The sequence below is a fragment of the Bufo bufo genome, chromosome 1 (genome assembly GCF_905171765.1).
Source record: "Bufo bufo chromosome 1, aBufBuf1.1, whole genome shotgun sequence".
Taxonomy (NCBI): Eukaryota; Metazoa; Chordata; class Amphibia; order Anura; family Bufonidae; genus Bufo; species Bufo bufo.
In genome coordinates this window covers 49,823,954-49,840,098 of record NC_053389.1, presented here as the reverse complement: position 1 = coordinate 49,840,098, position 16,145 = coordinate 49,823,954, and the positions used below count along the sequence as shown (strand labels likewise).

At 43.3% G+C, this 16,145-nt stretch overlaps 1 protein-coding gene across 2 annotated transcripts in view; it reads left to right on the top strand.

Annotated features, from left to right (window-relative positions):
* The first annotated feature begins 3,331 nt into the window (after positions 1-3,331).
* The window catches only part of ALDH4A1 (aldehyde dehydrogenase 4 family member A1), a 30,915-nt gene continuing 18,101 nt past the window's right edge, over positions 3,332-16,145 (top strand). The window contains exons 1-3 of one of the 2 annotated variants that reach the window (XM_040423185.1): positions 3,332-3,650; positions 14,556-14,649; positions 15,281-15,373. In XM_040423185.1, the coding sequence (XP_040279119.1) occupies positions 3,610-3,650; positions 14,556-14,649; positions 15,281-15,373 (228 nt within the window). In that variant the 5' untranslated portion in view covers positions 3,332-3,609. The remainder of the gene's footprint in view (positions 3,651-14,555; positions 14,650-15,280; positions 15,374-16,145) is intronic. The other variant, XM_040423175.1, reaches the window with a different exon arrangement.

Genomic DNA, 16,145 nt, shown 5'->3' with positions numbered 1-16,145 from the left:
GTCCGTTTTTCACAGATCCGTTGTTCCGTTTTTTTTATTCCATTGTGTTTCCGTTTCTGTTTCGTTTTTCCGTATGGCATATACAGTATTTACATAGAAAAAATTGGGCTGGGCATAACATTTTCAATAGATCATTCCGCAAAAACGGAACGGATACGGAAGACATATGGGTGCACTTCCGTATGTGTTCTGTTTTTTTTGCGAACTACAAACTGGCGTGGTATTAAAAAGCTGGAAGTGCTCAACCCCATATGCAGTGGTGCACCAGTCATTGTTTTTGTTATTTTATATACACTGTTTTTTTTGCAGACTCATTGACTTCAATGGAGCCACGGAACGTGATTTGCGGGCAATAATAGGACATGTTCTATCTTTTAACGGAACGGAAAAATGGAAACGGAATGCATACGGAGTACATTCAGTTTTTTTTTTTCAGAACCATTGAAATGAATGGCTCCGTATACGGACCGTATATGTGCAATGAGCAGGACACTGGGTCAGTGGGTCAGCTATGCAGTGGGTCAGGATATATGTGTAGTAGTTTGTGACGCCAATTGCAGCTTGCGCAGGGACTGTAGCAGGGCCCTTTAAGATGTTGCAACTCACGTACCAAGTGAGGAATGCCAGAGGGGGGTAATGTCTCTGTATAGTAGGTATAGTGTCAACGGTGTCTCCTACCTTGGTACGGCTGGACTCCTGTATCCTGGCTCACATGCAATAAATTGAGTGTGGTTAATAGGAGTAATTGAGGAATGATTGCAATCCAGACAGGAAATATAATCCAACTTGTCTTTACTTAATGCAGCTTGAATCCATACAAGTATACAGCAATAGTCTTGGGTCCCAGCAGGTATTGGCAATATGTGGCAGGAATTAATATATATATTCTGCTTCTTATACATATGCCTAAAGGATCTGGCAGGTATCTATCTTCTGCTCTGTCTGTAGTCTGCTTGCTTTGGGCCTGACTAGCTGAAGGAGGTATTTGGCTTCTCCTGGTCTTAGGATTAAACACTCACAGTTCTGCTCGCAGGGTATGATGGCTTCCTGGAGATCTGTAGATCTGGAGGTGGCTGCTTGCTTGTCAACCAGCACTGAGGTAGATGATTCAGGCTGGGAAGAGGGATCCTGGGCCTCAGCCGAGGCTGGATCCTAGGTTGGGATCCCTGTAACTGGGAGCTCCAGCTAACACCACCTTCCCCAAGGAGGGGGGCTGGTACACACTGACTAGAACTTTCCTTCCTCCCCATGAGGCAGGATGTGGGAATATTCCACTCCTCCTCAAAGAGGGGGGAGCTAGATTGGAATGAACTATTCCAATCTAGCAATACTAAACTGGCTAAGATCCTGTTACATACTGCTGCCACCTGCTGGTGTACATGGAAATTACAGCAAAATACATAAAACAGGCCTGGAAAATACATACAATGGAAGATGCATTGTTAAATTACACCAGATGGAAATACATACACACCTAACATGTTGTAGCGGGGACACAGAAGTTTAGTGACATACTTCAGGATGTTACATACGGAACGCAAAAAACGGTCGTGTGAAAGAGGCCTTAAGATGTTTTTGATTGAAATAGCTTTTGATTTTGGTGAATGTGACCTCTTAGGCTGGGTTCACACGGGCGTGACGGATTTGTTCAGGATGCGTCCCGGGTGTATTACGGCAAACCCGTGTGAGTAGGTACGCAATTGCAGTCAGTTTTGACTGCGATTGCGTTCAGTTTTTATCGCGCGGGTGCAATGCGTTTTGCATGCGCGTGATAAAAAAATGAATGTGGTACCCAGACCCGAACTTTGGGTTCGGTGTTGTGTAGATTGTATTATTTCCCCTTATAACACGGTTATAAGGGAAAATAATAGCATTCTGAATACAGAATGCATAGTACAATAGGGGTGGAGGGGTTAAAAAAAAAATATATTTTTTAACTCACCTTAATCCACTTGTTCGCGCAGCCAGCATCTCTTCTGTCTTCATCTGTGAGGTAAAGGACCTGTGGTGACGTCACTGCGCTCATCACATGGTCCGTCACATGATCCATCTCCATGGTGATAGATCATGTGATGGACCATGTGATGAGCGCAGTGACGTCATCAAAGGTCCTTTACCTCACAGATGAAAACAGAAGAGAAGCCGGGCTGCACGAACAAGTGGATTAAGGTGAGTTAAATTTTATTTATTTTTTTAACCCCTCCAGCCCTATTGTATTATGCATTCTGTATCCAGAATGCTATTATTTTCCCTTATAACCATGTTATAAGGGAAAATAATAATGATCGGGTTCCCATCCCGATCGTCTCCTAGCAACCGTGCGTGAAAATCGCACCGCATCCGCACTTGCTTGCGATTTTCACGCAGACCGTGACTGGGCATTATTATTTTTTGTTTATATTTTAATTGGTTATCGTGTTTATATATAGAATATGGTATTTTATATGCATTTTTATTAGGTAACGATAAATGTGGATATATTTGTAATAAAACCGGCCATTTATTATTTAAAAAAATGATATTATCACTGGGAAATTTGTCCCCAAAAATACGATTTAGACTGTAACGGTTGATGACTTACTGTAAATGATACTGACTGTCATTTGCATCGACCATTTAGGAAAATCAGAGAAAAATATCATTTGCGTAATAATTTGGACAGCGGTGTACAGTGAGCGCCATATTTATGAAGCATCTGTTCTGCTTTTTCCTGGTGGAGGGGAGACTTTTTTACACTGTAATTATCTTTTTATTAAAATTTCTTCCGCTTAATAAAAAAAAAATATATATATATAATTTTTCAAGATGCCTGGCGTGTTGTACTTTGTGCTGCCTTTGCGTTATTATCACACGCGTGTTGGGAAACTGGATGCCAAGTTTTGCTATGGGGCCCCTATGTGATCTGTGTACGCCCCTGTAATCGGGGGCCCCTAAGCTATCATATAATATGACATAATATCACCCCCTGGAAATGACCACAAGGCAGGCACTATGACCCAGAAGGTGCTGGGGTCTCTCCTTCTCTATAGTGATCATGTGGTCACTGCTTACGTCACGTCTCCCTGATCCTGAGGAGGACAACAGGGGGCGTTTTCCCTTTTGCGACTTTCTATTGGTTGGCACTTTGTAGTGTGTTCTGTGATTGGCTGTCCGTGTACCATTCCCTTACTCTTTCTGGTAACAGACGTCACCGCAAAAACATAATAATGTAATAGGGGGTAACGTCAGCTCCTCATAGAGACAGATACCGATAAACATGCCCGAGAAGTCATGATACCTCCCCCCTATAGAAGTCCAGAATGGTTCAGTCCATACAATTTCTCCTAAGCGATGTGCGGCGGCTCCTGATTGGTTGAGGCTGACTTATCTGTGACATGGTATTAGTATACCGAACGCATGCGCTGTGTACAGTGAGGCTGCTCCCTGTCCGGGTGTGCGGGTGACCGCTGTCAGCCATCGCTCCTGAGGGTGACAGTGACAGATAAACAAGGCGCTCCTGCCCCTCCGCCAACATCTCCTCTCCCTGCTCAGCCAATGGGAAGCAGCGTTACATGCCGGGTCCCTCCTCCTCCTCCTCTTTCCTGAGCACAGTCACATATAGAGAGGAACATGCTGCAGCTTGGAAGGGTCCTGAGACCGTCCTGGGCAGGGTGAGTACACCCTCCTGTGCAGTGCCCCACCCCCTACAGGGACACTGTGTATGAGCCCCTTCTGCAATGCCAGTGCCACCCCCCTGTATTGTGCCAAGGCTGCCAACGTCAGCCCACTGTGCCAGTCCTACCAGTCTGATCCAGCACCACCCTGTCCATTGTGACATCCCAAGTGATCTACATTAATTAAACTACATAATAATGGAGTGCATAAGTATTCACCCCCTAAATCATTGCTGGACTTCGATGACGTATCCAGAGTATGTAAACCTGCCCAGTGACTGTGTAAGGGGGGTGCTGGGGGTCACCAGGAGAACGATGCCCACCCTGCGGCTGGCTGCTATGAACTGTCTGTCCCGACCGCCCCATACACGTGCATGCTACTCGCCCCAGGCTGCATGTTTATGTCAATGGGGGGAGAGTATATGGAGGGTACCAGCTCGGTAGAGTTAGCAGATGACCCCCAAATATTTGTATTCCTCATAATACAACAATTCTGAGTCATCTTTTCTTATAACGCTATGTTGTGCTGTTCCTCTGTTATTCCTACTACAAATTTATAAATACTTTGCCAACTGGGCGTTACCAGGCGAGGGTGTGTCCCTGCGCTGTCTCACAATGTCTAATCCGTACTGGACAGTGTCAGATTGTGTAGGGACACGCCCCAAGCTGAAAGGTAATACCCAGTTGGCAAGTTTGTAGTAGGAGTAACAGAGGAATGGCACAACACAGAACCGTAAGAAAAGATACTCCAGACTTGTTGTTTTATGGGGGATTGGATTATTTACGAAGGCGTCGTTCTATTATTCGACAAGGAACACAGAGAATAATGGAGGTGCTGGAGCACATAGCCCAACGGGGTCCACTTTTACCAGAAAAAAAAGCTCCTGCATGTAGGACTTTTTTGTCCGCTGGTTTTGACGAAAAACTGTGATGGAGGCCATGAGTGGAACCTGTGATAGAGGTGTGAACTGAGCCTTAAACAGCTGTGTCAGGAGAGTCAATATGCCAATCACATATCTGCATGCAGAATGCACCATCAGCTCCGATTCCCAGCAAGACTCGTTTATTAAAGAGGACCTCTCCCCGCTCCTGACTTGTCTGTTTTCATAGCTTCATGCATTCCCCACGTAATACCAATTCTGGAGCCTCTATTCTTATGGCTCTATGTTGTGCCATTCCTCTATTATTTCTACTAGAAGTTATGAAAGAATTGCTAGCAGTCTGCAGTAAGGGTACAGAGGGGCGGTAACCAATTGGGGGGGGGGTGTCCCTGCACGATCTGAAAATGGCGACACTGATTGGATAGAGTGAGTCTGTGCAGGTACACCCCCCCGACATGTTACCGCCCCTCTGTACCCTTAGGCTGGGTTCAGACCTGAGCGTATTTGATATGCATGTTTTTGTCGCGCGTTTTTATGCGCGTTTTTTGCAATAGTAGACGCGCGTTTGACGCGCGTTTGTGTGATTGACTGCAGTGTCCTATGGCCACAAACGCGCGTCAAAACGCCCCAAAGAAGCTCAAGAACTTGTTTGAGCGTAGGGCGTTTTTCAGCGCGTTCAAACGCGCTGTAAAACGCTCAAGTGAGAACCAGGGCCATAGGAAAGCATTGGTTTTCATGTGTTGAGCGTTTTACAGCGCGTTTGAACGCGCTGTAAAACGCTCAAGTGTGAACCCAGCCTAACTAATGCTAGCAATTCATTCATAACTCCAGAGGAATGTGACAACATAGAGAGATAAGAATAGAGGCTCCAGAATTGGTAATACGTGGGGCATGCATTAGGCTAATAAAACAGACATGTCAGGAGCTGGGAGAGGTCCTCTTTAAGGCCTGTTTCACACTGTCAGTATTTGTAAGCCAAAACTGTGTTTTGGACCCACTCCTGGTTTTGGCTTACAAATACTGACCGTGTGAAAGAAGCCTTAGGCCTCTTTCACACGGGCGAGTTTTCCGCGCGGGTGCAATGCGTGAGGTGAACGCATTGCACACGCACTGAATCCGGACCCATTCATTTCTATGGGGCTGTGCACATGAGCGGTGATTTTCACGCATCACTTGTACGTTACATGAAAATCGCAGCATGCTCTATATTGTGCGTTTATCACGCAACGCAGGCCCCATAGAAGTGAATGGTGCTGCAAGCAAGTGTGGATGCAGTGCGATTTTTCACGCACGGTTGCTAGGTGACGATCGGGATGGGGACCCGATCGTTATTATTTTCCCTTATAACATGGTTATAAGGGAAAATAATAGCATTCTTAATACAGAATGCTAAGTAAAAGGTCCATTGAGGGGTTAAAAATAATAAACAAATTTAACTCACCCCATCCACTTGGTCGCGTAGCGGATCTCCTCTTCTTTCTTCAGGACCTGGGTAAAGGACCTTTTGATGACGTTACTGCGCTCATCACATGGTTCTTCACCATGGTGATGGATCATGTGATGGACCATGTGACGAGCGCAGTGACGTCATCAAAGGTCCTTTACCCAGGTCCTGAAGAAAGAAGAGGAGATCCGCTACGCGACCAAGTGGATGGGGTGAGTTAAATTTGTTTATTATTTTTAACCCCTCAATGGACCTTTTACTTAGCATTCTGTATTAAGAATGCTATTATTTTCCCTTATAACCATGTTATAAGGGAAAATAATAAAATTTACACAACGCCGATCCCAAACCCGAACTTCTGTGAAGAAGTCCGGGTCTGGGTACCAAACATGCAGATTTTTCTCACGTGCGTGCAAAACGCATTAAAACGTTTCTCACTCGCGCTGAAAAATCGTGCATTTTCCAGCAATGCACCTGCATCCTATCCGGCCCTCACACGCGACGCCCGTGTGAAAGAAGCCTTACTCAAGTGATTAGATCTGTGAGAAAGACCGCACACGGATGAGTTTAACCACATGCAGGGAAGTTCCTGAATGTCCTTACAGAGGTGGCAGCTGCCTGGAGACTGCTATCAGTGAAAGCTGAGCTCCCCATGGACAAAGCAGAGACCTTTTTTCGGTTCCTGACTTCTCCATTGCTGTATACACAGTGCTCAGTAAGTACTGCTCCGGTCCTAGTAACATAGTTTATAAGGCTGAAAAAAGACCTGTCCATACAGTTCGGACTGTTATCCTACAAGTTGATCCAGAGGAAGGTGAAAAACCCCATGAACTAGAAGCCCAATTCCTCCTTTTTGGGGAAGCTTCCTTTCTGACTCCAATCAGGCATCAGAATAACTCCCTGGATCAACGACCCCTCTCTAGTAACTATAACAGTAGGGATCGGCTGCTCCTCAATGGGGAGGGTGCAGCTGTCCTGGGGGAAAAATGGTTAGACGGCTGGAGGAGCTTTTAAACTAGGATCTGGGGGGTGTCATACTAATAAGGGGGTATATATATATATTAGGCCTGCACAATATATCGCCAAAGCAATCGCAATTAATCGCCATATCACAATCGCCAATTGGCCGACCCAAAAATGCTGCAATTGTATTACCATATTTTTCGCTTTATAAGACGAACTTTTTTCCCCCCAAAAGTGGGGGGAAAATGGCAGTGCGTCTTATAAAGCGATGGTTGACTTTTTACGTGGCTGACACGGATGTATCGCCGGCCGCTATGTTGCACAGCGCGGCCGGCGATACATCAGTTACAGTGCGGGGAGGGAGGAGAGGGGGGAGGCAAGTCGTTACTTTAATGAACAAATGTTCTTCTATTTATTCTGTTTATCTGTTCTGTGCAGTGCTAGTAAGAAAATGGCAAGTTTTGTATTTTTGCAGTAATGCAAATATGTTATTTAATTTAGTAAAAGATGTTTTATTTTGAAAAACACTGTGCATTTCAGTTCTTGAGTTAAGCATAACTACATTTCAGCATTATCAGTAATTTCTGTGTGCTTTTGCCTTGAAAATCCAAGCAAATAGACCTGTAGCACAATTCCCTTAAAATATTGCATCGCATATCGTTATCGCAATTTTTAGGGCCCTAATCGCAATCGCACAAAATTCCCATATCGTGCAGCCCTAATATATATATATATTATACTGTTTTCTGTAGTGTATATACAGTACAGACCAAAAGTTTGGACACACCTTTTCATTCAAAGAGTTTTCTTTTTTTTTCATGACTATGAAAATTGTAGATTCACACTGAAGGCATCAAAACTATGAATTAACACATGTGGAATTATATACATAACAAACAAGTGTGAAACCACTGAAAATATGTCATATTCTAGGTTCTTCAAAGTAGCCACCTTTTGCTTTGATTACTGCTTTGCACACTCTTGGCATTCTCTTGATGAGCTTCAAGAGGTAGTCCCCTGAAATGGTTTTCACTTCACCGGTGTGCCCTGTCAGGTTTAATAAGTGGGATTTCTTGCCTTATAAATGGGGTTGGGACCATCAGTTGCGTTGAGGAGAAGTCAGGTGGATACACAGCTGATAGTCCTACTGAATAGACTGTTAGAATTTGTATTATGGCAAGAAAAAAGCAGCTAAGTAAAGAAAAACGAGTGGCCATCATTACTTTAAGAAATTAAGGTCAGTCAGTCAGCCGAAAAATTGGGAAAACTTTGAAAGTAAGGGCTATTTGACCATGAAGGAGAGTGATGGGGTGCTGCGCCAGATGACCTGGCCTCCACAGTCACCGGACCTGAACCCAACCGAGATAGTTTGGGGTGAGCTGGACCGCAGAGTGAAGGCAAAAGGGCCAACAAGTGCTAAGCATCTCTGAGAACGCCTTCAAGACTGTTGGAAACCATTTCAGGGGTCTACCTCTTGAAGCTCATCAAGAGAATGCCAAGAGTGTGCAAAGCAGTAATCAAAGCAAAAGGTGGCTACTTTGAAGAACCTAGAATATGACATATTTTCAGTTGTTTCACACTTGTTTGTTATGTATATAATTCCACATGTGTTAATTCATAGTTTTGATGCCTTCATAGTCATGAAAATAAAGAAAACTCTTTGAATGAGAAGGTGTGTCCAAACTTTTGGTCTGTACTGTATATATATATATATATATATATATATATTATACTGTTCTCTGTAGTGTATATACAGTATACTGTCCTCTGTAGTATATATATATATACAGTATACTGTCCTCTGTAGTGTATATATACAGTATACTGTCCTGTGTAGTATATATACACAGTATACTGTCCTGTGTAGTATATATACAGTATACTGTCCTCTGTAGTATATATATATACAGTATACTGTCCTCTGTAGTGTATATATACAGTATACTGTCCTCTGTAGTGTATATATACAGTATACTGTCTTCTGTAGTGTATATATACAGTATACTGTCCTGTGTAGTATATATACACAGTATACTGTCCTGTGTAGTATATATACAGTATACTGTTCTCTGTAGTGTATATATACAGTATACTGTCCTCTGTAGTGTATATATACAGTATACTGTCTTCTGTAGTATATAAATACAGTATACTGTCCTGTGTAGTGTATATACAGTATACTGTCCTGTGTAGTATATATACAGTATACTGTCCTGTGTAGTATGTATACACAGTATACTGTCCTCTGTAGTGTATATATACAGTATACTGTCCTCTGTAGTGTATATATACAGTAGACTGTCCTCTGTAGTATTTATACAGTATACTGTCCTCTTCCGTTTTTTATTACTTTACACAGTTTAGTGTAATCTGCATAAATTGATACTTTACTATTTAAGCCTTCTACAAGATCATTAATAAATATATAGAAGAGAACAGGGCCCAATACTGACCCCTGAGGTGCCCCACTAGTGACAGTGACCCAATCTGAGTGTGTACCGTTAATAACCACCCTCTGTTTTCTATCATTGAGCCAGTTACTTACCCACATACAGACGTTTTCTCCCAGTCCGAGCATTCTCATCTTATATACTAACCTTTTATGTGGTACAGTGTCAAATGCTTTGGAGAAGTCCAGATATACGACATCCATTGATTCGCCGCTGTCAAGTCTAGAACTTACCTCCTCATAGAAACTGATTAAATTAGTTTGACATGACCGATCCCTCATGAAGCCATGCTGATATGGCGTTATTTGCTTGTTTTCATTGAGGTACTCCAAGATAGCATCTCTTAGAAAACCTTCAAACAGTTTACCCACAACAGATGTTAAACTTACCGGCCTATAGTTTCCGGGCTCTGTTTTTGGACCCTTTTTGAATATTGGCACCACATTTGCTATGTGCCAATCCTGTGGAACACTCCCTGTCATTATAGTGATCATGTGATCTGCACGAGCTGCTGGATCTTAGCAGACTCAGATCAGCTCCAGACTAAAAAGACTTTCTAACATGTGCAGGGGCTGTATCGCCCCTCTAACTGGGGCTACTATGTCAGCCTCTGTTATAGTAGAAATCAACAATAATAATAATAAAAAAAGTTACGTTAAATACGACCCAAAGGTCTTGTATGACTTTATGGGGATCACAAAGTGTAAAAAAAAATGACAAAAACACCCTTCTCTTCTAGCCTCGCCCCAGTGATCATAAAGGCTATATCCTCCTGTATCTAAGTGACCATTATGGTAAGGAAAAAAGTATTGCAGTTGCACTATGTGCCATATGAACAGATTATTTCCCCCTTTTATTTTTACATTTAACATCACTTGTCTGAAAAAGCCCTGCATGTTACGCTGACCATGCGTAGTTAACCGATACCTGGAGGCTGGGTTTATATGGTGTTTATATGGTGCTGACCATGCACATTACGCTGACCATGCACCTTACGCTGACCATGCACATTACATTGACCATGCACCTTACATTGACCATGCACCTTACGCTGACCATGCACCTTACGCTGGCCATGCACCTTACGCTGACCATGCACCTTACGCTGGCCATGCACCTTACGCTGACCATGCACCTTACTCTGACCATGCACATTACATTGACCATGCACATTACATTGACCATGCACCTTACGCTGACCATGCACCTTACGCTGACCATGCACATTACATTGACCATGCACCTTACATTGACCATGCACCTTACGCTGACCATGCACCTTACGCTGGCCATGCACCTTACGCTGGCCATGCACCTTACGCTGGCCATGCACCTTACGCTGACCATGCACCTTACGCTGACCATGCACCTTACGCTGACCATGCACCTTACGCTGACCATGCACCTTACGCTGACCATGCACCTTACGCTGACCATGCACCTTACGCTGACCATGCCATGCACCTTACGCTGACCATGCACCTTACGCTGACCATGCACCTTACGCTGACCATGCCATGCACCTTACGCTGACCATGCCATGGACCTTACAATGCCATGCACCTTACGCAGACCATGCACCTTACGCTGACCATGCACCTTACGCTGACCATGCACAATATACTGACCATGCACATTACATTGGCTGAATTTGCCAATTTTGCCCGGTTCGGGCGACCATTGGAAGCCTCCTGATTTTTCCCTGATGTCAGGGAAGAGGAAGGTTGGGCATGCTGGATATTAACACACCCGATCCTTTTGTTGTCAGGGTGAAAAGCTGCCTGCCAGAGCTGCTTGGCATAGACTTGCTCCCTTCACCCATTCACAATACATGCAGGCTCAGCCAAGCATGCTTGTGTATGGGGTGATCTGGAAAGAGCTGTCGGCTGAACAAACAACTGCAGGCCAACAGTTACCTCAGGTTTATGGCTGGCTTTAGGCACATAGAGCAGTTGTGGCAGATTTTCAGATGTGGATGCTGCACTGAAAATCTGCTAAAATACACTAAAGCGCAAATGAATGAGGATTTAGAACCCCTCATTTACATGCAAGAATAATGCAGCGGTGGATGGCAGGCGTCACCGGTTGTGGATTTCCAGGAAACTTCCATACAGTGTGTGAAGTGCCCCTCGTAATGTTGGATCTCATGCATTATATATTATATACTACCCCTGCACTGTTCCAGTAACGGCACTGTGGTGGTCAAGCAAAGAGCTGGATGAAAACATAGAAACGCAAGAATGAATCGTGTTGGGAGTTTACATTTAAGGGAACCTGTCAGGGCAAGTTACGCCCCCGAAATACCACCACAGACTTACGCTGTCCCCCTTCCGTTCTCTGGACATGTCCCTATTCTACATATTGCAATGCATGCAACTTGAAGAGTCACGCGGACCAGGTCCCTAAGCATGCACTAATGGCTTGTCTGACGTCCCACAGGCTGGATTACGTCATGAGCTGGACATGTGTAGAGAACAAAAAGGTGACCGTATAAGTCTGAAGGGCCCTGACAAGTCAGCTTTAACTCTGGATAGATGCATCCTCTAGTAGTCCGGTAACTTTTACAAATTGTGATGAGTGGGAAGTGACCTCGAACCGTCACATGGATACAAGGGATACAGTACAGCTGCAAGGTCATTTCATCTCTTAGTATACACTCAGTTCACACAAACATTTGTCCAAAAATAAATAAATACAATTGTAAGTCAGTATGACAGAACAAGTTCCATTCACTTGTTTAGGTGCACAGTTACAATGTGCCAAATGCAGCGAACGCAAAGACATCAATGGAACCTGCCATGGTTTCTTTTTCTCCTGTTTTGCCTATGAACTTGGAAGCACAGTGAAGTACAGTATGGGCCCCTAGGGGGCGCCATATTAAAGATAAAGGACCTGACAGTGAAGTGATGTGTACAGACACCTGCCTATAACAGATGAGACCCCACTAGTATCTGACTGTCCTATAATTACTTACACGCTGCAGGCTGTTCCTGCCACACCCCACAACACCCTCGTCAGACCTGCTGACGGAAGGCACCCGTGACTGCACCCACAGCTGGCACACTGGGTGTTTTGTAAGAGAAGTCATCAGCAGCTTATCCTTGGATTGCATATTTAATACACGATATACATTCCTAGTTTGGCTACTTTCACACCGCCGTTTCTGGGTCCGCTTGTGAGATCCGTTTCAGGGCTCCCACAAGCGGCCCAAAACGGATCAGTTCAGCCCCAATGCATTCTGAATGGATAAGGATCCGTTCAGAATGCATCAATTTGGCTGCGTTTGGTCTCCGTTGCGTTTTTTAGACGGTCACTAAAACGCAGCTTGCAGCGTTTTGGTGACCGTCTGACTATGCGGAGCCAAACGGATCCGTCCTGACTTACAATGTAAGTCAATGGGAACGGATCCGTTTTTTACTGACACAATATGGTGCAATTGAAAACGGATCCGTCTTGACTTAAGTCAAAGTCAATGGGGGACGGATCCGTTTTCAATTGCCTAAAGTGTGAATAAAACACTGAACTGTTTGATCCAAAGAACTTGTGGTTGCCTCTACACTGCGTCTGCTAATCCTGTCTACCAGAGCGAAACCCCACAACCAACACAGACATCTTCATCATGACTTATCATAGACGTGTGAAAGATTCCTTACCTACCCTCCTTTTCTCATCCGCTCCTGGTTTTGGCTTCAAAAACTGCATCAGAAAACCTAAACGTGGAAACTGAGCAAGACACCAGTGTCCCATAACCAGACAGATACGTTTTGTCAAAGTAGATCTATTGTAATAATGTAGATCCAGTGTATTGATACATTGTAATAAAGTAGATCTATTGTAATAATGTAGATCCAGTGTATTGATACATTGTAATAAAGTAGATCCAGTGTATTGATACATTGTAATAAAGTAGATCCAGTGTAACAATGTAGATCCAGTGTATAGGTACGTTGTAATAATGTAGATCCAGTGTATAGATCTATTGTAACAAGGCAAGCATTTCTGTAAATAGTTGATCATCCACAGAAATCCAACAGGAACCAGCATTCAGAAATCCTTAGAAAGCTGCTTATTAATTCACACAGGCTTAAAGGCTATGTACACCTTTGGGGGCAATTTTTTTTATTATTGCATTATACTCATTTTGAGCTAAAAATAATTTTTTAAGTAGTCTTTATTACAAATATGGAACCCTTTTTTTCTGCACAGGGCTGAAATCTGTATTTTCTCTCTGCTCCGTCAGACCAGGAGCTGACGGACTCCTTATCTCTGCTCTCTGACATTATAAACACTCATTATAGCGCAGTCCTTATCTTATAGGAATGTGGCTTAAATAAATGTTTATGACCTCTTAGTAAATTAGAGATAATGTTTATTAGATGACCAGCACAAAGTGAAATTAAAATGTAGATTCTCATAGCTAGAAAAACAGTTAACCCGTTGTGTCAAAACGGCTCAATATTTTTTTAATAAAGACCAATTGAAAAAAATATTTTTAGCCCAAAATTTGTAAAATTGAATCATAAAAAAAAATTGCCTCCGAAAGTGTACATAGCCTTTAATTGCTTGGACAGAAGTTTTGGGAACATAATTGCGTTGATTTTCAGTGCTTGTAATTGGAGCTGAAAATTCTGGCCATATAAGCTAGCTATTATAGTGTACTGCAGCAGTCCAGAACATATGAAGCCGCACCTGTATCTCATAGGCCTGTTTCACACTTGCGTTGTGGCTTTCCGGGTTTTGAGATCCGGCAGAGGATCAAAACTGGGCCAAAACAAATCAGTTTTGTCCCCATTCATTGTCAGTAGGAACAAAATTGACCAGGATGCATTCCGTTCTGTTGCATTTTTTGACCGGACACAAAACCGCTGCAAGGTGCGGTTTTGTGTGTCTGCAAAACGGATCCGGCATGAAAATCAATGTAAGCCAATGGTGCCGTATCCGGTTTATTTGTTAACGAAAAATATATATATCTGGCGCCCCATGACTTACAGTGATTTTCATACCCGATCCGGTTTGTTCAGTTTAGATTTAATACAAGCGGATTATATTAAATGACTTGGTTCCGTTTAATTCCGGTTTTGAGAGCCTCTGCCGGATCTCAAAACCAGAAAGCCACAACGCAAGCGTGAAACAGGCCTTAACCTTTATCCCGTTTTCTTTTCAGGCTGCGTTGGCATCACGGTGCGGCAGCCGAAGTGAAGAATGAACCAATCCTCGAGTTTAAACATGGCAGCCCCGAGAGAGCGGCTCTGCAGAAAGTACGTATCTGCTATCAATGACTTCAATTTTTTGATGAAGGCGTCCCCATCAGTAATCCGATCACAGAGTGTCCTGCTACGGTGCCCTACCAAGTGTTCAGATCCTCTACAGCAGGGAAGATAGAGCGCTGCACAGTTTCCACTGAAATCAATGGACTGTGCAATACATGGGTTCCTCCAGAGAGAGACGCTCTTTGTATACTTTGGAAATTGGGTGCTCTAAACAGTATAAATTACTGAATAATAAGAGTTCTACAAGATTCTAATATGCTGTTTATTGCAATTCATTACTGCTAAAATACCTGCTTTCTGTCAGTGAATGGACAGCTTATTTAGTTTACCTTTAATGCAAATCTATTGAAAGGCCAAAGTCATGTTCAGCCAAAATGCACATTTTCATATATTCGTCCATGAGAAGTTTTAGAGCGACGGCCAGGTCACTGTTTCAGGTCAGTTGGATGACTCTCAGATTCGGTCAATAATTCACCATATGGTTGCTGATGAAGCATCTCGCTCTGTTAAACCTTTGGTCTCAGAATCTTTCACCCGTGAAAAAGTCGAGCTGATATATGCATTTGATTTTTTATTTTTTTTTTATATTGTGCTACTCATTTTATCATTGTCCTCTTAGGCCCTCCAAGATCTTAAGGGTAAAACAGAAGAAATCCCGTGTGTGGTGGGGGGAGAAGAGGTGTGGACCAAGGATGTCCGATATCAGCTCTCGGTACGATCTCCTAAGATTTAAGATTTCCCAAGATTTTATTCTTCCTTTCAAAGAAAATGTACTTGTGGAGTAAAACTTGTAAACAAAATTAAATCTTTGAACCCAGGGAACTTGTTTTACTGAGATTCAATCTAAAACTGATTCACAGCCCTATTTGGGACTTACAAACTAATATTCAATTGAAGTCTATTGTGTCTATGAATTGTATAACAGGGGACTTGTACCAAGATTAAATGGATTGTCCGGTTTCATAATGAAATAAATTTTGCCCAGAATATTCCAAGCACTGCACATACCTGTGTTTCCTCTCAGCAGTTTCCTTCCCCTGTTCTCAGCATCACTGCATCCTGGCAGGATGTTTACATGCAGAACTTCCTGTTTGTTCTGTAATGTTTCACGAACTTTGCCCTGGTTTGCATGTAAACATCCTGCCAGGATGCAGTGATGATGAGAACAGGGAACGGAAAGTGCTGACATGAAAAACAGGTATATGGGGCAAAAATATGCAGTGGTTGGGGTAGTCTGGTCAAATTTTACTTTGGGAACGGAGAACGCGCTTTTGTCCATTTTCTCTATTAAGAGAGATGTGCATGACTGGCTCAGAGCTGTAGTCAGTGCACCAGTTTTCTCCATTCACATCCAGAGCTGCTTTCAAAATTCTGCTAGTTGCCCTTGAAAATGGCATTTTTTTGCTTGACCCTGTTGTCAGTCATGTGACCGAACTGCTCCGCCCCAATCAGCCGTCGTCTGATTTCCCACAGTATGCTGTTTT